This window comes from Tachypleus tridentatus, chromosome 3 (assembly GCF_004210375.1).
Source record: "Tachypleus tridentatus isolate NWPU-2018 chromosome 3, ASM421037v1, whole genome shotgun sequence".
In the NCBI taxonomy this organism is placed as follows: Eukaryota; Metazoa; Arthropoda; class Merostomata; order Xiphosura; family Limulidae; genus Tachypleus; species Tachypleus tridentatus.
Genome location: NC_134827.1, coordinates 107,669,130 through 107,695,123, shown reverse-complemented (window position 1 = coordinate 107,695,123; position 25,994 = coordinate 107,669,130). Strand labels below are relative to the sequence as shown.

The window sequence follows — 25,994 nt, the reverse complement described above, 5'->3', positions numbered from 1 at the left end:
ATGAGAGTAACTGGTCGTAACCACACACCGCCAACTCTTAGACTACTCTTTTACCAATGAATAGTGAGACTGATCGTACCATTATAACGCCCCTACGGCTGAAAGGGTGAATTTGTTTGGTGTGACGGGGATTCGAACCCTCGACCCTAAGATTACGAGTTGATCGCCCTAACCACCTAGTTATACCTGGGCCTAATTCCAAATGATTTACAAAATACAAAGACTCGCTTTTTTGTTTCAACAATCGCAAAAAATTACATAAATAAGTGTATATTTAATTATATATACAAGTTTATCAGCATAAAAACATATTTTTAACCAGGGTACCCAAAACATGGGGTTTTACAAAAAAAACGTATTTTGTTGCCTTCAGAAGGGTATTGCAGTCAGGTTCGCGCGCGTGTGCGCGCGCGTGCCCATGTGTCAGTATGTCTGCATTTTCGCGTGCGTATCTCCAAAACGAATAAACTAATGTATACAAAAATTTCTTGCAGGATGGGAGGCCACTATGGATCAGTCCTCCTAAAATTTGGTCTTCCAGATCCTTATTTTGGGTGACTTCGAAGCATGTTTTTTTTTTTTTTTTAAAATGGGTATTAGGGTATTTTCGCGGTTTTGGGTTCACAACTCTGTAAAGTGTGGTCAGATTTGTACTACATTTCATGGACATATTAGGACTGAGATTTCTTATTACACTATATAAAAACAACAACAACAAATACGGACTTTCATACGACATTATCCAATCACGCAACCTTGAAAAAGAACGCCGTCTCTGAGTGGACGTCTTCAACCCTACCTTTCTGTAGACCTTTAACCGAATCTGGTTTCCACCTATCGTCTCCAACCTCTGACTGTCCGAGAAGGTGTTCGTTTTCACTCTTCCTTTGATGATGTGATAGTTCAACACATTCCGAGCTTCGTCAGCGTTTTCCTTTAGCCAATAGCGTCGTTCCTCAGGCAGTGCCTCAAAAGCGTTATCAGACGGAGCAAACACTGTGATGGTAATGTTAGGCCTAACTAATTCCTTTTCCATGTCGGCGGAGTGCACTAATGCCGAGAAAGTTTTAAGGTTGTTCGATCTATGTGCCAAATCCAAGACACTTCGTGCTAGGCAGAGAAACAAACAAATATGTTCCAAAATGAATATAAGAACTATTGGTTATTATTGTCTAAGTTAAGCGACTATTTACGGCTGTTTTCTTAGGGCAAAGTCACACAATGGATTATCGGCACTTTGCAATCGATTGATTCTTTGTTTGGAATTAAACACAAAACTACACAATGGTCAGTGCGAGTCCACAGGGGTGGTTTTGGAATCCAGTGTGTTTCTGTGTGTGTTTTATTATAGCAAAACTACATCAAGTTATCTGCTGTGTCCACCGAGGGGAAACGAGCCCTTAGTTTTAGAAATGTAAATCCGAAGACTTACCGCTTTCTCACCACGAGACCTTTGGAATCGAGTCCCGGTTTTAGAAATGTGAGCCAGTAATCTTATCGAGAATTTACGTGAGCTCCTGTTTCGATAAAATAGCATCACTGACAGTGATCTGTTTTGTTTTATCATCTTTATTATTAAGTTCTGTAACAGAAAATATTTTACAAGATTCTTGTAACTTATTTATCATTAATTTTTTTTAAAGAAACTATGGCTATTTTTTTGTTAATTGTGTTTACGCCATTGATTCAAAAAACCAAAAGCTTCTCCATAAGAGACTTGATAGGACCTAAGTTTTTAATAAAAATTTTGCTTAATATATTTGACGCTAGGTGTCGTGATAACCAGTATGGTTTGTTTTGAATTTCGCACAAAGCTACTCCAGGGCTATCTGCGCTAGCCGTCCCTAGTTTAGCACCGTAAGACTAGAGGGAAATGGAAGTTAGTCCTCACCACCCACCGCCAACTCTTGAGCTACTCTTTATCAACGAATAGGGGGATTGATTGTGGCATTATAATGCTCCTCACGGCTGAAAAGGTGAGCATATTTGGTGTGACGGGGATTTGAACCTTCGACCATTGGATTCCGAGTCGAGTGCCTTAATCACCTGGTCGTGCCGGACTTTTTTCTTCGATGAGATCACAGTGGTTCAAGTGAGGCATAACTAATTATTTGTACTGATAACGACCTCTTTTGATCTGCAATTTTCGTACATTAAAATTAAAAAGATAAAATAAGAAGGGTTAGCTGCCATTGTGTCTTCTAGGGTAATTAAAAAATAAAATAAGAAAGGATAGCTGCTATTGTGTCGTCAAGGGTAATCTTCTTTTGCAAGGGCACGACAAAGAAACAAACTTATTGCAATAACATATTTTATCTGGGTGTAGTTCTTAAGAAACAAACACATTGACTTTCTGATTAGAGATTCCTGTTAAAATGATGTCCAAAAATAATACGGATGAAGTCCACAGGAATTTTTAATCTTGAGAGAATGTGAAAGATTGTGCGTGGTTTAAGATTTCTGTGGTCTATATCTGTCCTAATGTCCGGCCGGGTAGTCAGGGGCATTGGACTCGCAATCTGAGAGTCACTGGTTCGAATCCCCCTCATATCAAACATGCTCGCACTTTCAGCCGTGGGGGCGTTATAATGTTACAATGAATCATACTATTCGTTGGTAAAAAGTAGCCCAAGAGATGGCGGTGGGTGGTGATGACTAGCTGCCTTCCCTCTAGTATCACACCGCTAAATTACGGGCAGCTAGCGCAGGTGGTTCTCTCGTAGATTTGCGCGAAATCAAAAACAAACATATAAACACTGTTTAAAACTTCGGGGAACTGAATCATCTAAAATACCCTAGAATAAACTGTTGTGAAACCATTGGAAATTCGACAAGACAAGATTTACCTCTTTCTGGAACAAGTACGTCTGAGATTGGGTTAATGACTCCGTTCTTGCTCATTATGGTCTCAGGGGATATCTTGACGTCATTGACGAAAGTTCCCGATTGGTTACAGTGAAATTCAATGTGATCTCCTCCTATCGTCCGAAGTTTATGTTCGCCTGTTATACCTGGCACACAGACAGTATGTGGAATCACATGTTGTTTCAACAGTGCTAGAAAATCAACACAGATTCAGTAATTACACGTTACAATTATAGTAAAATTAGCACAGATTTAGTAAGCACAATATGAAACAGTAATAGTTCTGTGAAGTTTGAAAACAATACCATTAGAATATTTTTATTCGTACTGCAGTTAACCCTAAAATAAGTAAAACATATAATTTCTGTAACAAACCTTAAAATTGAAATTAATATCGTTATATGAGATAAAACTGAAACGTCAAGTATTTAAAACACATTTTCTGGAGTCAATGTCCCTATATGTATTACACCCCAGTAAGCATTACGTATCCTAAAAATATAAAATTATATATATTTATTTATTTCTGATTTTTTTTTATTTTTTCATAAAAAGGCCCGGTATGGCCAGGCGTCTTAAGGTGTTCGACTCGTAATATGAGGATCGTGGGTTCGAATCCCCATCTCACCGAAAATGCTCGCCTTTTCAGCTGTAGGGGCATTACAATGTGACGGTTAATCCCACTCTTCATTGGTAAAAGAGTGGTCCAATAATTAGTGGTGGGTGGTGATGACTAGCTGCCTTCCCTCTAGTCTTACACTGCTAAATTAGGGACAGTTAGCGCAGATAGCTCTCGTGTAGTTTTGCGCGAAATTCAAAAACAAACAAACATATGTTCATGAAAACACAAACTTCAGTGAATAAATGAGCGAGGCCTAATATATTCCCTGATTTACTACTTAAAGGGTTCTACATAAAAAATAATCAGTGAATTATGTAAGGTGTAGTTCATAAGCAAAGTATTACTGGTCGTTTCTGTGTTTCTTAATGGTTCTAAGCAAGAATTCGAATCTATGATAGGTTGTTGTTTTTTATTTTGCCCACATTGTATTAAGTAATAATGAATCGTTTTTGTTTTTTTGGTTCAAAGTTCTTGTCTGAAACTTTAAGGAATGGTAGAACTCATTTTTATCGCGGTATAAACGCCATGTTGTCTTGTTTCGTAACAATATTTAAATGCGGTCAGTACATTACAATATTGTAGCCGAAAGAAAAACTGGCTAATAAACCACTGTGGTACGAAAAGATCGTAGATGAAAATGGGAAAATCTTATACCACGAAAAATACGTAATGTAAAATATATGTTGTAATGTTCATAACACTTCGAGCTAGGACGCCCTCTTTATGATGGTTTTATAATGTGAATATTAAAACACCCTATTCGCATTAGCTATTTCTCAAGGTATAAAGTTTTTTTTTCAGTTTTTGTTTTCCACAGTACTGCTGTACGTCAGTTAGCGCAGACACTATTCATTAGTTAGTAAAGTTGACACCAGACTGTCTTATTCCGTCGTCCGACTTTTAGACTAATCATAAATAACTACATTGTATATTTTAAGAAACAAATTCATTTATTTGTGTTACATCACATAATCTTCCACTCAAGCAATTAGATAACGAATGTTTTAATAAAATTATTTTTCAAAAATCGTTAATTTTAGCGCTACCTAGTGAGATGATTACTCATGCAAGGTTAAAAACAAAACGTGTAATGTATATCTTCAGGCACATACGAGGCTTCTCTGCCCTAGTTACACATATAGATAGTTTTAACTACCATGCCATTTGTGTTCCAGAATCTCAGTCACTTAACAGAAGAAGCGTTATCAAGACTTTTATAGCAACAATAACAAACTTTTTTGGCACCATGACAACCCTTTTCTCACATCACAACCCCTTCACTACAGAAATCAGCTTTTGGATTTCTTGTAAGCTTTAGTTTGGCACAAGTTCAGAAACAGGTTTTCTTCCAAGAACTAGAGTTTACCTTGAAACTTATAAAAATAGACTTTATATTACAATTTTGGAGATTATTTTCTAGGTTGAACGTTTGTTTGCGTATTTTGTTTGAACGCAAAGCTGCATTTGTGTTGTAGCAACCATAGGGATCAAACATTTAATATTTAGCTTTACAAGACTTCTAGCTTACCGTTCAGTGATACCATATTTTGAATGTTGAACAATATGTGGATTCAATTACATACAGTTACAACAGAAAGTGTTCGTACCCTTGCGTCCCGAGTGGTTTTTTTTGCTCATAACTTAAAAAGTATCATGAGTAGGCTGATAGATTTGTGGTATATTATAAATATTGTACTAACACACATCTACATAAATTTTTATGTAAATTAAACGACAAATAAACTGTTTATAAACAAATAACCAAAAATAGGAGGAGCAGAAAGTGTTCGTACAGTTCAGAACGTGCGAAAAAACTGATATTCACGTTAAAAGTTTGTTTAGTTTGTTGAATAAACTACATTATACCATTCCCAGAACTAGAAACTACATTATACCATTCCAGAACTAGACACTGAGTTCATAATTATTGGAATATAGCCAGCAGAAAATGTACTTCCGGCAATTTAGCGCCGTCTCCGTCATTACTTGCTTGGTCATTATGGCGAACAGGAAACAACTGTCCAGTTTAAAAAACCGAATTATTGTAAAATAAAAGTCTCGTGTGTCTCTTTCCGGTATTGCTACACAACTTAATGTGCCGACATCTACTGTTCAAAGCATAATTGCCAAGTTTAAGCTTACAGGATTAACTGCTAACCTCCCTCGTTCCGGTCGCCCCACCAAAATTCCAGAGAGAACGAAGAGGAAGGTTCTCAGAGAAGTTAGTAGGAACTCTCGTTCAACACGTAATGAAGTAACTGTTAAGGGAAACTGGGGTTGAAGTAAGCACCTCTTCAGTTACGAACGTGTTACGCTCTTCTGGGTTCAAAGCATGCCGTCCTCGTAGAACTCCATATTTAAAGCCTGTTCATTTAGAAGCACGATTGAGGTATGCAAGAAAGTATGTAGATAAACCCATTACCTATTGGAAAAGTATTCTTTGGTCAGACGAGACTAAAATCGAGCTTTTCGGCCACAATGATGTTGACAATATTTTCCGTAAGAAGGGGGGAACGAAATCTTTCAAAGAACACCGTCCCTACAGTTAAACACAGAGGTAACTCGATCATGCTATGGGGTTTCTTCAGCTCTTCTGGTGTAGGCAGCCTTCACCGCGTCAACGGAATCATGTAAAAAAAGAAGAGTACGTTGATATATTAGGCACTTATATCAAGAATGATGTTCGGAACTTGCGGTTTGGGCGTCGTTGGATCTTCCAGCACGACAATGACCCTAAGCACACATCGAAATATGTGCAATCCTGGTTGCAGAGGAACCATATAAGCGTTTTGGAGTGGCCATCGCAGTCGCCCGATCTCAACCGAATTGAAAACGTTTGGCATATGTTGAAGACCAGGGTTCATCAGCGTCATCCGAAAAACTTGCAAGAGTTGGAGGCCTTTTGTAAAGAAGAATGAAAGAAAATACCAGTCGAGTACAGTCATGATCATGGAGGGCCATGAGGAGAGATTGAACCAAGTAATTCATCTGATAGGCTACACAACTGACCATTAAAGTAGACGCACGAACACTTTCTGCCCCTCCTATGTTTGGTTATTTGTTTATAAATAGTTTATTTGTCGTTCAATTTACATAAAAAATCTATGTAGATGTGTATTAGTATAATATTTATAATATACAATACTTTCATTATCCTAATCATGATACTTTTTAAGTTACGAGGAAAAAACTATTCACGACGCAGGGGTACGAACACTTTCTGTCGTAACTGTGTGTCATTTTATATGAAGATGATTTGAAAAAAATACAACAACAAAAACCAACAAAAACATAACCATAATTTAGTTTTTATCGTGCATACTGGTATACAGAAGAAATTTTAATACTGGAAATAAACGACATTACAACACAATGTCAGATATAAAAGATTATTTTCTGTAGGTAGTATTATTAATTGATTCATTGATGTCGAGGCTATGGAGATTTCTGAAAGACAGAAGAGAATAGAGAAAATGTAAAGTCACGTGAAAGAGAAGTAAGGTCAGGGGGAAAGTTAAACATAAAGTTAACCCTCGTGCAAGTGAATGGTCTAACGGTTGATAGGTTAGAGTGAAATTAAGAGTTACGGAGGATAATTTGTCTCGTCAAAGGGAGTTCTAGACAAACTGAACTCGCCAATGTAGACTTTGACAGAAAGGCAGACGATTATTGGAAGTGCAAAGAGCAGACGATTGTTGAAAGTTTAGAATGCAACTGCGGTAACTCTGGCGAAAGTATAAGTGAATTATACACGGATACTACTGTGATTAAAATTGTTCGTTTGTCAACTGAATTCTAAAGCAATTGAACTGACCGAAGTTGGCTTTCGACAAGAAGAAGAGAACTGTTTAAGATACAACGATGATCTTCAGAGTGTTAATAATTTTTGTACATACATTTAACTTGTTTCAAAAATACATAGTTTAAAAACAAGTGTAGTACGGGCTGTTTGTTTGTTGTCGAATTAATCGCCAAAAAATCACATACACCTACTGTAGAAGAATATGTTTCTATTACTATACATACTACTAAAAGCTAAGTTTCTGAAATACCAAAATGTTATTTTTATTTAACAAGTATAAAGCTTCAAATGGTTTATACTGTCAGTTTCGGTTTGGGTTTTAGTGAACACTCAAGAAGAAAATGTAAATCGAAATGTTGCGAGTCTATTTAAATATAAACAACATTTTACTGTTATAAGATTATTTGTCTAGTATTAAAAATAGTATCATAATTTGTCAATAAAATAAGTGTTAAGTCCCTCTAAAAAAGAATGATTTTGTTAGACAGATTTTTCTTGAATATTCATTTGAGGAGAATCAAATCTTTTTGTTTACGCTTTTTTTAAAAAAAAGATATTACTTGTAAGTTATGTTTACATACTTTAAACATTGTTCACAGCAGAGATGTTGCTAGGTGCTTAAAAGATTTAGGGCAAGGGCCCCGTGTGTCAGCGCATGCATTACGACGCCTATGGTTTTTAAGAAAAGTTAAGCCTAACAACTGACCAAGCCTAGCTTCCGGATCATTCGTCATACGGGCTCTTTCGGCGGATGGAATTTTCTGGAAAGATTCGTCAGAGGGCGCTAACAAAGTATAAGGACCTCCATAATTGAGTTCGCTGGCAAGATTAGACCGAAACAACGTTCTGGCCAAACTTCGAAATCTCTCGTCTTTCTCGAGAATTTCCGGGATGCTCGGGATTCCTGTTCGTCCAGGAGGAACAAGAACTCGATCAATCAGGTGGACGATACCATTTTTGGCTTCTTGGTCTTTTCTTACCACAGGACCACAGTTCACCGTCATCATCTTTATAAAAAAATAAATAAAAATCTAAATATTATATTTTAAGTAAATCTTGAAAACACCTAGCCAGCAGACGATATTTCTTTATTAAAAAATAAAAATCTAAATATTAAATTTTAAGTAAATCTTGAAAATACCTAGCTAGCAGACGATATTTCTTTATTAAAAAATAAAAATCTAAATATTAAATTTTAAGTAAATCTTGAAAATATCCAGCTAACAGACGAAATTTCTTTATTAAAAAATAAAAATCTAAATATTATATTTTAAGTAAATCTTGAAAATACCTAGCTAGCAGACGATATTTCTTTATTAAAAAATAAAAATCTAAATATTAAATTTTAAGTAAATCTTGAAAATATCCAGCTAACAGACGAAATTTCTTTATTAAAAAATTAAAATCTAAATATTATATTTTAAGTAAATCTTGAAAATACCTAGCCAGCAGACGAAATTTCTTTATGAAAATAAAAAAATTAAATAATATATTTTAAGTAAGTTTTTCAAATGCCAAACAGACGAAATTTATATAAGTAACTATCATAGTGTCGCCACTGAAGTTCCTAAATAAAACATTAATAAATTTTATCAAATGTTCCTCGTGTAGAAAGTAATAACAACATGCGAGTTCGAATTATTTTACTTTTTTCCAGGTTACACTAAGACTTCTCGTAATGTATTTTTTATTCCACACCTTCTCTTCTAGAATTGTGAACAAAACGAAAGAAGTTTCGGTTTAAACCATAGCCACTGAGATTTGGTTTATTTGAGACCAAAGCCACATCAAGCTATCTGCTGTGTCAAACCTCGGATTTTACCGTTGTAAGGCCGTAGACTTACTGCTTGTCTATGTTATATGTATGGTTTTTGGAGATTTTTTTTAATCGCACAGTAATCTTATGTTTATACAGTAATTATGCAGGATTGTTGCTACTAATTTGATTTTGTGAATTATTAACTGCATATCAGCTGATAAGCTGTTTAAAATATTAAAAAAATAAATAACCGGGAAGCACAGTATCACTCCTCTGAGAGTTACATTTTGGGGAATTGCTCTCGTTACACAGGTTTACTGTTTAAGTTCAAAATGCCTTACATATAATATACTGCACCGCTATGTACAATGTGGTCTTATTTATTCAATATGTCCTTGTTCAAAGTTACTGATGAAAGGTGGAATCCCCGAAACCTCTATAACTCAGTGACAAATGGCAGACTGTGCTTTACGTTTGTCTTCAATATTTAAATTGTTGAGTTTCTTTGGATAATTGTTTTGTCCGATAAAGGTCATTGAATAGAAATTTGTACGTTTCTTGGTCCGTATTTGATAATTTCAAACTGAACGGCACATCGGTCAAGCATTAGCCATCCATTACTGACGAGAGAGAAGGATGGTATTAAGTCACCAGCACCTGCCGCCTATGTGGTTGGTTACCCTTAGATGAATAGCGAGATTGACTAGCACAAATATAACGGAATATCGCAGCTTAAACCTTGGACCTTCAGAGCTCTGGCCAAGTTACAAAGATGTTAAAAAGTTGAAAACAGAGGAAATTTGATGTCAACTCAAATGAAGTCACAAATTTTAGACCGCGGTAATGGACCATTTGTGATGGACCAAATTAACCATCTGAGAATAAAATAATATTGGTTTGAATTTCTTTGGTTTTCGAGGGCAACTTGGGATGAATTTAGTGTGTACCTCAGTGTGCCTCACCTGCCATGAGAAAATATCTATTTTGTAAAAGAAGAAAAGGAATATTTTATTTTCGGTTAAAATTCATTTCAGTAATAAAGTCGCTGAAAAAAAGAAAGAGTTTTATTCTGTCCCGAGAAGCTTTAATATATATTTTGCTTAATATATTTGACGCTAGGTGTCGTGATAACCAGTTTTGTTTGTTTTGAATTTCACGCAAAGTTACACGAGGGCTATCTGTGCTAGCCGTCCCTAATTTAGCAGTGTAAGACTAGAAGGAAGGCAGCTAGTCATCACCACTCACTGTCAACTCTTAGGCTACTCTTTTACCTACGAATAGTGTGATTGACCGTCACATTATAACGCCCCTATCGCCGAAAAGGCGAGCATGTTTGGTCCGACGGGGATTCAAGCCCACAACCCTCAGATTACGAGTCAAGTGCCTTAACCACCTGGTCATGCTGGGCCTGGTTTGGGGTTATAAGGTATTTATTTATATATATTATTGTTGTTATTATATTTATTTATATTATTTTTGCAGTGGGGAAAATAAAAGAATTAATTGATTTCAAATGATTAAAAAACGCTTTAAAAACTCACCTTCCCTACTAATTATTCTTATCTTAGTAAGCCACGTAACGTCTAAAGCAACTATGAAAACAACATTTTGTTTTATTTGGCGACACGCCACAGCAATAAATCTGTCACAAGAAGTGAGTCAAGATAACACCATCTAAAATAGGATCTGTAGTAAAAAACATAGTGTGACAAAGATATGAGTTAGTTTTTAAATTAGAAATAAAATTATGAAACTTCGTTACATCACTGGTTTCCCCCCCGCTCAGTGAGACAGAGGTAAGTCTGTGGTTTTACAACGCTGCAATCCGGGGTTTGATTCCTGCAGTGCACGAAGCAGATACCTTATTGTGGCTTGGCTCCACAAACTCACCCCATTGGAGTATCGATTGATACGAAGTTTTTGTCCATCGAATAGACTTTCGATCTCCAAGTCTGCTCTAAACTCACTGGTATGGAGCTTCCTGCCCACCATGTGGTAAAGAAGGTGTGAAGATTCGGGCTGCTGGACACTCTCCAGAAATGTCCTTCTTTCTGTGGAATCCATTGCCTGTAGAGTAAACCATACAAAACGGAAACTAACATAACATGTTTTACACTTAACTTTTGTTTTTTGAATTTCCTGCGAAGCTACACGAGAGCTATCTGCGCTAGCCGTCCCTAACTTAGCGGTGTAAGATTAGAGGGAAGGCAGCTAGTCATCACCGCCCACCACCAACTCTTGGGTTACTCTCTTATCAACAAATAGTGGGATTGACCGTAACATTATAACGCCATCACGGCTGAAAGGGGAAGCATGTTTGGTGTGAAAGGGATTCGAACCAGCTACCTTCAGATTACGAGTCAAGCGCCTTAACCACCTGGCCATGTCGGGCCCGTTTTACACTTAAAACACGCACGTGCATGTTAATTTTCACATTATTCTCGAATGATAAGTGTTGAAACAGTCCGTCAACATAAGATTCGAGTGTAACATGATGTTTGATAGCAATTATTTCCATACCTGGACTTCGAGTCCTTAAAGAACTAAACACCAAACCTTAAGAGAAAGAGATATAACAAAATATGAAGATATATTCAAATGAGAAAGTCCAGAACGTTTTCTTTTTGTAATGGCGATAAGTAATAATAAAAACTAATATGTTGATTTGTCGTTAAGCGCATAGCTACACAATAGACTGCCTGAAACGGGCACGAAAGACAGGTATCGAAACTTGGATTCCAGTGTGTTAGAATAGAAGTCTTTAGGCTAACAACTGAGCCAATGTGGCAAAGCTAAGTAACTCGCTTATCATATCCAACACATTCAGATATGTGGTTCCTGATCACAGTTAACATATGTAACACATACAGGTATGTGGTTACTAATCAGTAAAGTGTTTTAATAAGTACATCGAATTTCCTTGTAACTTTACCAACTTCTTCTCCGATGTGAGACATCTTGAAGTAAGAAATTAACTTTCAAGCAATCGTTTCGAATAATCCCTGATGGAGGCTGGTTAGGGTTTATATTTATTTACAGACTATTTGTAAGTCTGTAGTTTCACTATGCCCCCAGATCCAAACTGTGTCCCATTTCTTTCTTAAAACGCTACTAATCCAGAGAAACCGGGTTTCGATACCCACGGTGAGCAGAGCACTTTTGTGTCGCTTTGTGCTTAACTTCAAACCACAAAACAAGTTTCAACACTTACATCAAAAGCTTCATTTGTGGGTGCAAAGAGGGTGACAGCAGAACCAGCATGACGTAAACTCTCTGCCAATCCAGCCTTGGTCAAGTAGTCTACAAATTGTGTTGCACCCAAGCTTTTAGCCGTGTCAAGCACATTGGTCATCGGTTTCACTGCCACATAACGAGAAAGAATGTTCGTACCAATGTCAACATCCATTCATCTTTTAACATTTGACACTGATTATGTACTATAAAGGATTTTAAGAGCTTGATTGTTTCTTTATGTCATACAATTAAAAGATTTATTACAAATCCGTCCGTTCTTCTTTTGTGTGTGTGTGAAAAATCCATGTTCATAAAGTATTTTAAGTCGTTTATATGTACATCTGTGGAACGAACTGTTTAACTACTAGCTAGTCCATCTACTTGTAGAGACAATACTGATTCTAAAAATAATTTAAATTTAAAATTCACAACACACTAACCTCCCATACATCCTGGTTTGTGCTTAATTAGGTGAAATCCTTCACAGCATTCATATCGTATCACCCTGAAAATAATCAGAAAACAATGCATGCCTAATAATTCAGCTGCAAGGTTTATCTGTTTCTAAAGTAAACTGGACTTTCTTTTATGTTTAAAGGCATGTAAATTATATGCCACCATCTGCAATTTTGAATTATTGACCAGAGGGAAGTTACCAGTTAAAATGTACCCTATCACTCACCATTCACGATATGAGTTTGACTGTTACTCTTGTAATCTTCCCATAACTTAAAGTGCTTAGAATAGTTTGTGACATTGTACGGATTTTAATCCATCTTGTTAGCTAACAAATCCAAAGTTCTTCCACATCACTAAACTGGTCCTCTCTTCCCTCTAACAAACCCAATAATCCAGAGCTGTACCTTAGGGTCAAACAATAATCTGGATCTGTATTTCAGGGTCAAACAATGCTTCTTTTCTCTCTTAAAAACCCACCAATACAGAGCTCTACCTCAGAGCAAAATTGTGTTAATTTTCTCTCTTAAAAACACACTAACCGAGATCGATACCTCAGATCCAAACTGTGTCCCATTTCTTTCTTAAAAACCTACTAATCCAGAGCACTACCTCATGACCAAACTTTGTCAATTTTGTTTCTCTTATAAACCAACTAAAATATATTTAAAGTGATAACTCCAGGATCGAAACTATTCCAATGAGGGCTGTCTTCGTTATGTATCCAATACAATCACTGTTCCAATGAGGCCCTTCATTATGTATCCAATACAATCACTGTTCCAATGAGGGCCGTCTTCATTATGTATCCATTACAATAACTGTTCCAATGAGGGCGTCTTCATTATGTATCCATTACAATCACTGTTCCAATGAGGGCCGTCTTGATCATGTATCCATTACAATCACTGTTCCAATGAGGGCCGTCTTGATTATGTATCCATTACAATCACTGTTCCAATGAGGGCCGTCTTGATTATGTATCCATTACAATCACTGTTCCAATGAGGGCCGTCTTGATTATGTATCCATTACAATCACTGTTCCAATGAGGGCCGTCTTTATCATGTATCCATTACAATCACTGTTCCAATGAGGGCCGTCTTGATTATGTATCCATTAATCACTGTTCCAATGAGGGCCGTCTTGATTATGTATCAATTACAATCACTGTTCCAATGAGGGCCGTCTTGATTATGTATCCATTACAATCACTGTTCCAATGAGGGCCGTCTTCATTATGTATCCATTACAATAACTGTTCCAATGAGGGCCGTCTTCATTATGTATCCATTACAATCACTGTTCCAATGAGGGCCGTCTTCATTATGTATCCATTACAATCACTGTTCCAATGATGGCCGTCTTGATCATGTATCCATTACAATCACTGTTCCAATGAGGGCCGTCTTCATTATGTATCCATTACAATCACTGTTCCAATGAGGGCCGTCTTCATTATGTATCCATTACAATCACTGTTCCAATGATGGCCGTCTTGATCATGTATCCATTACAATCACTGTTCCAATGAGGGCCGTCTTGATCTTGTATCCATTACAATCACTGTTCCAATGAGGGCCGTCTTGATCATGTATCCATTACAATCACTGTTTCAATGAGGGCCGTCTTCATTATGTATCCATTACAATCACTGTTCCAATGAGGGCCGTCTTGATCATGTATCCATTACAATAACTGTTCCAATGAGGGCCGTCTTGATCATGTATCCATTACAATCATTGTTTCAATGAGGGCCGTCTTCATTATGTATCCATTACAATCACTGTTCCAATGAGGGCCGTCTTGATCATGTATCCATTACAATAACTGTTCCAATGAGGGCCGTATTGATCATGTATCCATTACAATCACTGTTTCAATGAGGGCCGTCTTCATTATGTATCCATTACAATAACTGTTCCAATGAGGGCCGTCTTGATCATGTATCCATTACAATCACTGTTTCAATGAGGGCCGTCTTGATTATGTATCCATTACAATCACTGTTTCAATGAGGGCCGTCTTGAGTATGTATCCATTACAATCACTGTTCTAATGATGGCCGTCTTAATTATGTATCCATTACAATCACTGTTCCAATGAGGGCCGTCTTGATTATGTATCCATTACAATCACTGTTCTAATGAGGGCCGTCTTGATTATGTATCCATTACAATCACTGTTCTAATGAGGGCCGTCTTGATTATGTGTCCATTACAATCATCTTTATTTATATTTTTATTCTGATTAAACTCAGTAAACAAATGTCCACTCTTATGGTCAGTGTACCGGGTACGAACATAACAAACACAAGAATTTTAACTCATCACATTGGTATTGCTCATATGTTTATAACAGTTCATAACACTCTTGATTTTAGCCTAACTTGCATACATAGTATCACTGGATACAACAGAAAACGAAAAGCTAACAACAAATATAGAAATATTATAAACTGTATATACAGAACAAAACAAATCAATGAAACCACTGTTAGTCTTAGCTTGGATTCATAAATATGGTAATTTACATTAAATATGAATCTTCAAAGGAGAATAATGACAAATAATTTATTTAATCTACAAATATTATAAGAAACAATAACTTGTATTTACATAACTGGCTATAAAGTTACCAAAAGAAATGTACTGAAAACTTTACATCACTGCGCCGTCTAGTGATTTTACATTAAATATTTTAATTATAGCTTACGTTTGAACACCACATATTTCTCTGTTCATCCAATACTTGCATTCTGTCCAATACTTCTTGTTTGTGCCTGGGACCTCTTCCACAGCACAGGTATTAGGCCTAATACCAAAATATTCACCAATAGCACTTAATTATGACAGTCATTTTCCCCATAAACATAGAACATATGCATAAAAACATGAATTTAAAGATTAGTTGAAATCATATAAACACAGTATTTTATTTTGTAGTTTTCCTATTATTTCGTACAAAAAAATAAATACGAATAATTATTGCTCTAGTTTTTGAATTTCGTGCGAAACTACACGAGGGCTATTTGCACGAGCCGTCCCTAATTTAGCAGCATAAGACAAGAGGGAAGGCAGTTTGTCATCATCACCCACCGCCAACTCTTGGGCTAATCTTTCACCAAAGAATAGTGTGATTGACCGTCACATTATAATGTACTCACGGCTGAAAAGGGCGAGCATGTTTGGTGAAACGGGGAATTCGAACCCGCGATCCTCAGGTTACGAGTCGAGTGCCTTAACCACCTGGCCCTGCTGGTCCTCTTTTGATAATTACCCTGTTTTAGCGGTAAACAGATGTTTAATATGGAAAATTAAGAATATGTATATATATATATATATGACGTTCATTATTCAATGGCAAGGTGGGTTAAGGCGGTCAATCTCACTATTCGTTGGTAAAAGAGTAGCCCAAGAGTTGGCAGTGGGTGGTGATGACTAGCTGCCTTCCCTCTAGTCTTACACTGCAAAATTAGGGACGGCTAGCACAGACAGTCCTTTTGTAGCTTTGCGCGAAATTTAATAACAAACAAACACTTGCTCGCGAGAGGCCTGTTTTAACTGAATTTAAAATAATAAATTTAAAGACGTTGAAAGGTGCCATTTCTTTAAAGAATTTCTAACGTAAGCAGTTTTCTGTAACACGTTCTAGTATTTGTTCAAATGGCACGGGTTTAATTTATAAACATTTTCATGAAAAGTATTATTTATCTCTAAAAACTATCGTAAGTTTCGTTCGTGTAAAATATTCAAGTTTATGTGGCGTAAATAAATTCAATTTCGTTTTTAGTTTTGTTTGTAAGTGAAGAAAACATAGATGTATTTATTAAGGATAAATATAGATATAATTAAACTTTTTCCAAAGGCACAATCTAGTGTTCAACGTTCCGAGCTGCAAACCGAAATGTACACGATTCGCGTTGTGACGTCGCTAAGCGTGCTCTACGCTTTCAGTTGTCGGTGCGTCATAAGAGTAATAATCAATTTCATTATTCGGTTTTCCAAACCTAGACAAACTCTTCTGACGGCGGGTGCTACTGTTTGGCTGCAATTTGCTCTCTAATCACAAGGACGAAGTTAGGGACAACTACTCTTGATCACTGTGGACCGCTGTCCTGTTTAACCCACGTGAAATCAGGTTTACTCTTGGTTATGGTTTAAAATTGCTCAGGAACATTAGAAAACGAAATAGAACACGTGTTATTTAAAAGCCACTACAGAAAACTATATAAAATAAACATTTAAAACCACTTTGTCTAACACACGTCAAAGCGACATCTGTGACCATTCAAACAGCACCTATATTGAAGCCATTCACGTATTTTTTTTACTTCATTTCCAGCAGTAGAAATCCTAAGCCTAAATTATGTAAAGGCCGTCTTAAGCGAACTGCATGAACGATTCTAACAAATTCTCAAGTTCTCGAAAGTCGGTTATCAAAGTAGGGATTTTTTTTTCAGAGTCGAGATGTTCTTTATCCCAAAATGGCGTAGTTTCGTTTTTCTCATTTCTGGGAGAAGCAGCGATGTAAATAAAAAACCGGATATTCTTTCCCTTAGCGCACTCTGCGATACAATAACACCTCAAGAGGTAAGGTGTATAATGTTTCAATGTTCAAGGAAGACATTATTCATTATTTCTAACAATGAAGCTTTCATGTGTGATGAAAGTACGTCACAGAAAACTCACAGCTAATCTTCATAAGTCCTGGCAGTTTTGTGACGCACGTAACACTATACAACAACTTCGACTTTTGTCCTTGGTCAGTCGAGTATACCCTAATGTAACACTTTCGCGTTGATTAATTTAGCGGCTACAAACAATGCTTAATTTAAAGCGAATCCACATTGGTCCCAGAAGTGGTATTGATTTGATGTTACTTGATAGAGTTACAACTGATGAAAAAAATCACTGAAGGTATGAAGACAAAAGAAACGACACCATCGATTCTACAAGTAACATAATACAGACACAGATGTTCCGAAGTAAATATTTTTATAAAATATGCAACGTCCTGAAGTTTGGAAAACATTACATTTACGCATTCGTGAATGTAAGTAGTAATTAATATTGCGCTATTTGCTTTGTCCACTGTGGAGATTCGAGCCCTGATTTTTAGCATTGTAAATCCGTAAATTTATCGCTATCCGTGGGTACAGACAACTAAGATTTAAGCCTAACTATTCCAACTTTAGAACTGCTGACCAAAGAATGGGAAAATTGTAAATACCGCACTTAATGCCTACACGACTAATCCTGACCAAATAGTAGGTTTGAACCTTGGACCTTCCGAATAGTTGGATTGACCGTCACACTATAACGCCCCCACGGCTTAAAGGGCAAGCATGTTTGGTCCAACAGGGATTCGAACACAATTAGACCTTCAAAGTCCTTTACATCGATGGACATCTGGTACTAGACAAGCCTGTGGTTAAATACACAAATAGTTTTATGTAAAGAAAAATGACTTCATCTAATGACTTCATATAAGTGTGTTCGTATGTACTTGTAAGAGTAAGGCTTTGTGCTCGAATAAACAATTTAAAATGAAATTTTGAACGTAAAAGGGAAGAAAAGTCCTGGTTTCCATCATTGGACATGGATGACGAAACGGTTTTTTGCGTGGGCGGACAGTAGAGGGAGGAAGAGGTCCAGCGTGGACCAAGTAATCATCCGGGTTGCTGGATACAGACGTGTTTATTTTTGATTATGAAAAGAATACAGTAATAAAACTTTATATGTTGTATTTTTATTATTCAGTACTATGTGTATTCGGTAAGAGATGGAGGTAGACACGACTGCGGATTAAGAAAATGTTAGGCCTACAAAACGCTCTCTTTAGCTGGAGGGAAAAACCAATTAATTTCATAATATTTAAATTGAACGAAGAACAAAGCTAGAGGCCCGGCATGACCAAGTGCGTTAAGGCGTGCGACTCGTAATCCGAGAGTCGCGGGTTCGCATCCCCGTCGCGCTAAACATGCTCGCCCTTTCAGCCGTGAGGGCGTTATAAGGTGATGGTCAATCCCACTATTCGTTGGTAAAAGAGTAGCCCAAGAGTTGGCGGTGGGTGGTGATGACTAGCTGCCTTCCCTCTAGTCTTACACTGCAAAATTAGGGACGGCTAGCACAGATAGCCCTCGAGTAGCTTTGTGCGAAATTCAAAAAAACAAACAAACAAACAAAGCTGGAACACTGATAAACTATTTGAATTGAAATCCAAAAGCAAGTGGTATCAGTGTGCTCGATATACTTACTACTTTGCTATACCACCTGACTCAGGGTTCTCAAACTGGGAACCACCTACTACCAGGAAGTAGCTGCCAATAAACAAAGTAAATAATTCTGTTAAGGTAGGGACGGGATGGCCAGGTGGTTAAGGCACTCGACTCGTAATCTGAGGATCGCGGGTTCGAATCCCAAACATGCTCACTCCTTCCAGCCGTGAGAGCCTTATAATGTTACAGTCAATTCCACTGATCGTTGGTAAAAGAGTAGCGCAAGAGTTGGCGGTGGGTGGTGATGACTAGCGCAGATAGCCCTCGTGTAATTTTGTGCGAAATTCAAAACAAACAAACAAATAAACTGATAAGGTACACAGTATCTATAGGTTCATTGGGGTTGGAGACCTCTGTCAGAATGCGGTGAGATCCGTGATCAAAATTACATAGAGTTTGTAAATAAAACCTCACATTTCAATGGTTATATATTAAACGCTACTTGGGAAATTTGGTTTCTCCAGGGCTACAATGAGAGCCATAATAAAAACAAGACGAAGGGTGTTACAAAGAGTTTGTTTTTGTTTTGTGAATTTGCCCCAAAGCTACACGAGGACTATCTTCGCTAGTTGTCCCTAACTTAGCAGTGTAAGAGTAGAGGGAAGGTAGCTAGTCATCACCACCCACCGCCAACTGTTGGACTAATCTTTTACCAACGATCAGTAGAATTGACCGTAACATATAACGTCCCCACGGCTGAAAGGGCGAGCATGTGTGGTGTGATAAGGATTCGAACCCTCGACGCTCAGATTACGAGTCGAGCGCCCTGACCACCTGGCCATGTGGAGCCAAAAGTGTCGTCGAAGGTTTTTCGTACGCTTCTATTATTCAGACCTAACCCTAAATAAAGCCCTTGTTCAGGACAGTATTATCTAAATCTGCAATATACTCAACAGATTTCACTCTGATTTGCTGAGCTTCTACTGTTGTAGCAAGAAGCAGAAAAAGAGATATAAAACCAATTGTTTTTTCGAGAAAAGCAGTTTAGGTATGCAGTAACGTTTTGAAACGCCCTCTCACCATCTAGAGTTTTCCGAATATATTTTAAGATTTTTAATAGGCCTAGAGTGAGCTTTTTATGTCTTCAAATGTAACAGACGATCCACTGTGATTACTTTGAAAAAAATATTAGGTTGTTTTTTGTATGCTTGTGTAGTTTTAAAATAAAACGATAAACATTAAAAGTCCATCTGGTTTGATCGAACTTTGTGTCATCTCAGAAATTCCTAATTGATAAATAAACTTTTCCGTTTAATCACAAAGCTACGCAACGGACTATCTTCGCTCTGTCCATGCGACTATGAAAACCCGATTTTTTGGCAATATAAACTTTCAGACTTAGTCCTGAACAACCATGAGGGCAGCTAAATAAAAAACAAAACTAATTAATATTTTTTGTACGTCCTTGTAAAATAACTGTAGCAGATGACAAGAGTTTTTGGCGGGAGATGAAGTGAAGGTTCTCGTTGCTAGGACGACCAACTGCACAATTGTAAACCACGAATTTAACAGGATGTTAACAACAGGATACACGAACGGTGCGCTTTATTATTACTTGATTAACATAAATGTTACTGAACCACAGTCTCTGGACGAATGACCTTATAGAAATAATTGTCTCGTGTAGCACGAACGGAATGCACGAGCAATGTAAAGTTAAATTGACTTGAAAATTGAAACCGTAACTGACTGTTCTTTGATAAAACGCGATACAGTTATTATAATTTTCTAGTTTCATCGTTGTAGTAACATTTAGAGAACTTTGTCCCGGGGGTGTTGTGTGGTGTAGTGTTATTCTAACTGGAGTTTTGTTAAGTTACTTGTTAAATAAAAATAACAAAGACCGAAACATTGCATACACTAATGAGAACTTTATGCTTATCTGTGTCACACGACGGAAAAGAAAAAACGTTGCTGTCAAGGTTGCTAGCCCTAAGACTGAAACGAAACTGAAACCCAAACCAAGAATGCTTGTTTGTTTGTTTTTGAATTACGCGCAAAGCTACACGAAAGCTATTTGCGCTAGCTGTCCATAATTTAGCAGTTTAAGACCAGAGGGAAAGCAGTTAGTCATCACCACCCAATGCCAACTCTTGGGCTAATCTTTTACCAATAAATAATGAGATTGACTATCACATTATAACGTACACACGGCTGAAAGGACGAGCATGTTTGGTGCGATGGGGATTTGAACCCAACATCCTCAGATTACGAGTCGAGCATCTTAACCATCTGGCCATGCCGGGACCTGGCTTAATATAACACAATGACACGAATAAAATATTAAACACAGACACACACGTGTATTGGGAAATTATTATTTTCAATCCAGGTGTCGTTCAGTACTGAAGGTTTAACCCTCGTTCTCAGCTGTCATAGCGAAGACTTTTTTCTTGTCAAATTATTAATCATCCTAATTATTATATAAACATATTTACTAGAAACTAACTTTACGTCCAATTAGACTAATCAACTCGTCTTAGAGTGCCCTCTAGGTTAATGACAAAACTTGGTAGGTTTGTCTTTTCTTCCTTATTAGTATAAGACAAAGATGTTGCCTTTATGAGTACAAAATTGTCATGAGAAATGCTGAAAACTGAATGGTGAAAAGCAATGAAACTAATAAGAAACGACGGTTATGAGACTTGTCTTGTCCAATCCGATAAGATCAGTTATCAAACGTACTTTCTAACACGTTGCATGACTTCTAGGGAATTTGTTTTAAGGTTACGTACAGCTAAACTGGCCATGAGACAAATAATTAATTGCCAAGAACGTGATGTCATCTCTTCCTTTACAAAAACAACAATAAAAACATGAAGAACCCTAAAAGCTCTTTTGGCATCTTCAATGGCTAACAATAGAGCAGGCGGATTTTGTGTTCTTCTGTCTGTCTGTCTGTTTGGCTTCCTACTATATTAAAAAGGTCAAGATAACAAGTTGTATTTTGTACTTATAACAAAGTTATTAAAATTAGTTTCGTTTGTACAAAAGTTTGAACTGTTGACCGTAAGAAAGGCACTTCAGTCACCAGTGCCCTGTCATTTATTCTAAAGCATTGGCTGTCACTCTTATAACGCACCTTCAGCTTAAAGTGTGAATAAAATTGTGTGTTGTTTCATGGAGCCGAACCTGGGCCACCAGCTACAAAGTTCAGAGCTCTACAACAAAGCCAACCCACACTTCAAATAAATAATTCCACACAATACCTACATTACAGTCCCCCTGGTGTCTCGAAAGTAAGTCTACGGACTTACACAGTTGATTACTGTATTAATTCCGAGGCTGTTAAAAATTGGTAAGTTAAAAATCAATGAGGTTTCTGGGCCAGATAATATTTCCCCAAGAGTTCTGATGAAGGTTAAAGATTGGATATGCAAGTCACTTGCTGCCGTTTTTTGTCAGTTCTTGGACAATGGACAGGATTGGAAGTTAGCTAATGTGACTCCTCTTTTCATGGCAGGTAATAAAAAAATGTTCCCGTGACTACACACCCATTAGTCTTACATCACTTGTGGGAAAAGGTTTGGAAAGTCTGTTAAAAGATTCTTTGGAAGTCATTTAACAAAGTTTAGAATTTTATCGGATGGACAACATGGTTTGACCAAGGGAGACTCGTGCCTTACAAATATTGTGATATTTTTTTGATAAAGTTACTGTTTAAGTTGATGAAGGTAAGTTTTGGTGTAGATTTAGTGTACCTGGATTTTCAGAAAGGTATTTGACAAGATGTCACATAAAGAGCTTGTAAAAAATTATAGGTGTAGGAAGTAAGTTAGCTAATTGGATTGAAGGATGGCTGGATGTAAAAAAAGTTTGGATAGAAGGATGACTGGATGTAAAAACGTTTGGATGGAAGGATGGCTGCATGGAAGAAAACAAGTTTGGATAGAAGGATGGCTGGATGGAAAAAAGTTTGGATAGAAGGATGGCTGCATGGAAGAAAAGTATGGATAGAAGGATGGCTGGATGGAAGAAAAGTTTGGATAGAAGGATGGCTGGATGGAAGAAAACAAGTTTGGATAGAAGGATGGCTGAATGGAAGAAAAGTATGGATAGATGGATGGCTGGATAGAAGATAATGAAGTACAAGTGGGGTACCTTAGGGCTCAGTCTTAGGACTTTTTTTTTTAGTCACATCAATGATGAAGATGAAGGAATGGTCGATAAAGTACTTAAATTACTGATGACATTAACATCTAGGGTGTTACTGGCTGTGAAGAGAATGTTACTGATTTACAAAAAAACATTTACATCATTTAGTGAGTTTGGTAAATAAATAGCAGATGGGTTTTAATTATAATAAATATAAGATCATGTATGTGGGTAATCACAATTTGAATTATAATTTGTTTGAACATAATCTTAAAGTCATGAAAGAAAGGGATCTCAGTGGATCAGTGTCTAAAGTCATCCAAACAGCTAGTTGTGGGGCAAATAGGATTTTAGGTTGTATTTACAGAAGGACTGAACACAAGTCTGAAGAGGTTATAATTTCATTGTACAGGTCACTGGTTAGGACACATTTGGAGTATTGTGTTCAGTCTTGGGCTCCTTACTTTAGGTAAAACATTGAATTATTGGAAAGGGTATAAAAAGACTGATAGAATGGTGTCTGGGATGGACGGGTTGTGTTGGATGGATGTTGTCATATTAGGAGAGGTTGAAACCTCTGAAATTGTTTTCTCTTGAAAACAAGAAAAGTTAGGAAGGATCTGATTGAAGTGTTTAAGAATTGATTCATCAACATCTTCCATGTGTTTCAGTGAGAATAGTAGGACCATGGAACACAAATACAACGTTCGCTATTCATCTTCAGCTCCGACAGTTTTATTTTAATAACAGGGTGGAGTGGGTTGTCTTCATATCTTCTAGAGACAGTAAATTTAAGTGACTTAAAGAGAAAACTCGATGGATATATCAATGACAAGGGTTGACTTTAATGTTTGTTAAATTATTTACTGAATAGTTTTAGTTTAGTTTAGAGGATGGGACAGCCGAGAAGGACCAATAGGTCCTTTGTTGTCCCTACAAATTATGTTTATTTAGAGGATAATTGCTACTGGAAAAATATCATAATCAAACATCTTTTTCCTAATTGTTATGTTTGGAAAAGGGAGCTTCTAATAGTGATGACGTAATTCTTATTTGTTTGAAAGTTAAGCACAAAGCTACACAATGGACTATATGTGTTCTGCCCACCACAGGTATCGAAACACGGTTTCTAGCGTTGTAAGTCCGCTGTGCCACTGAAGGACAATGACGTAATGACTGGGAGACTGAGAAATATCAGTACATAAAAACAAAATTGTAAGTACGAATTAGCAGTTAGCGATAAAGAGAGTCAGTACAGTTAGCGATAAAGAGAGTCAGTACAGTTAGCGATAAAGAGAGTCAGTACAGTTAGCGATGAACAGAGTCAGTATAGTTAGTGATGAAGAGAGTCAGTATAGTTAGCGATGAAGAGAGTCAGTATAGTTAGCGATGAAGAGAGTCAGTATAGTTAGTGATGAAGAGAGTCAGTATAGTTAGTGATGAAGAGAGTCAGTATAGTTAGCGATGAAGAGAGTCAGTATAGTTAGCTTGATAAAGAGAGTCAAAGTATAGTTAGTGATGAAGAAGTCAAGTACAGTTAGCGATGAAGAAGAGTCAGTATAGTTAGTGATGAAGAGAGTCAGTATAGTTAGTGATGAAAGAAGTCAGCATATAGTTAGCGATGAAAAGAGTCAGTATAGTTAGCGATGAAGAGAGTCAGTATAGTTAGCGATAAAAGAGTCAGTATAGTTAGCGATGAAAGAGAGTCAGTATAGTTAGCGATAAAGAGAGTCAAAATATAGTTAGTGATGAAAGAGAGTCAGTATAGTTAGCGATAAAGAGAGTCAGTATAGTTAGCGATGAACAGAGTCAGTATAGTTAGTGATAAGAGAGAGTCAGTATAGTTAGTGATAGTGAAGAGAAAGTCAGTATAGTTAGCGATGACAAAGAGAGTCAGTATAGTTAGCGATAAAGAGAAGTCAGTATAGTGCTTGATAAAGAGAGTCAGTATAGTTAGCGATAAAAAGAAGTCAGTATAGTTAGCGATCAGTATAACGATGAACAGAGTCAGTATAGTTAGTGATAAAGAGAGTCAGTATAGTTAGTGATAAAGAGAGTCAGTATAGTTAGTGATGAAGAGAGTCAGTATAGTTAGTGATGGACAGAGTCAGTATAGTTAGCGATAAAGAGAGTCAGTATAGTTAGCGATAAAGAGAGTCAGTATAGTTAGCGATAAAGAAGTCAGTATAGTTAGCGATGAACAGAGTCAGTATAGTTAGCGATGAACAGAGTCAGTATAGTTAGCGATGAACAGAGTCAGTATAGTTAGCGATGAACAGAGTCAGTATAGTTAGCGATAAAGAGAGTCAGTATAGTTAGTGATGAAGAGAGTCAGTATAGTTAGCGATGAACAGAGTCAGTATAGTTAGTGATGAACAGAGTCAGTATAGTTAGTGATAAAGAGAGTCAGTATAGTTAGTGATAAAGAGAGTCAGTATAGTTAGTGATGAACAGAGTCAGTATAGTTAGTTGATGAACAAGTCAGTATAGTTAGTGATAAGAAGTCAGTATAGATTAGTGATAAAAGAGAGTCAGTATAGTTAGTGATGAGAAGAGAGTCAGTATAGTTAGTGATGACAGAGAGTCAGTATAGTTAGTTGATGAAGAGAGTCAGTATAGTTAGCGATAAAAGAAGTCAGTATAGTTAGCAATGAACAGAGTCAGTATAGTTAGTGATGAACAGAGTCAGTATAGTTAGTGATAAAGAGAGTCAGTATAGTTAGTGATGAAGAAGAGTCAGTATAGTTATCGATAAAAGAGTCAGTATAGATTAGTGATAGAACAAAGTCAGTATAGTTAGTGATGAACAGAGTCAGTATAGTTAGTGATAAAGACAGAAGTCAGTATAGTTAGTGATGAACAGAAGTCAGTATAGTTAGCT

At 36.9% G+C, this 25,994-nt stretch overlaps 1 protein-coding gene across 3 annotated transcripts in view; it reads right to left on the bottom strand.

The window, feature by feature from the left end:
- Positions 1–25,994, bottom strand: part of LOC143247699 (transforming growth factor-beta-induced protein ig-h3-like) — a 38,011-nt gene that overhangs the window by 4,766 nt on the left and 7,251 nt on the right. For 2 of the 3 annotated variants that reach the window (XR_013026668.1, XM_076496104.1), the window contains exons 2-8: positions 15,454–15,552; positions 12,723–12,787; positions 12,260–12,408; positions 10,939–11,115; positions 7,996–8,296; positions 2,847–3,056; positions 800–1,110 (exon numbers count right to left, since the gene is read on the bottom strand). Coding sequence is in view for 2 of the 3 variants with exons in the window: in XM_076496104.1 (XP_076352219.1) it covers positions 800–1,110; positions 2,847–3,056; positions 7,996–8,296; positions 10,939–11,115; positions 12,260–12,408; positions 12,723–12,787; positions 15,454–15,552 (1,312 nt within the window). In the remaining variant the exon portion in view is untranslated. The remainder of the gene's footprint in view (positions 1–799; positions 1,111–2,846; positions 3,057–7,995; positions 8,297–10,938; positions 11,116–12,259; positions 12,409–12,722; positions 12,788–15,453; positions 15,553–25,994) is intronic. The other variant, XM_076496106.1, reaches the window with a different exon arrangement.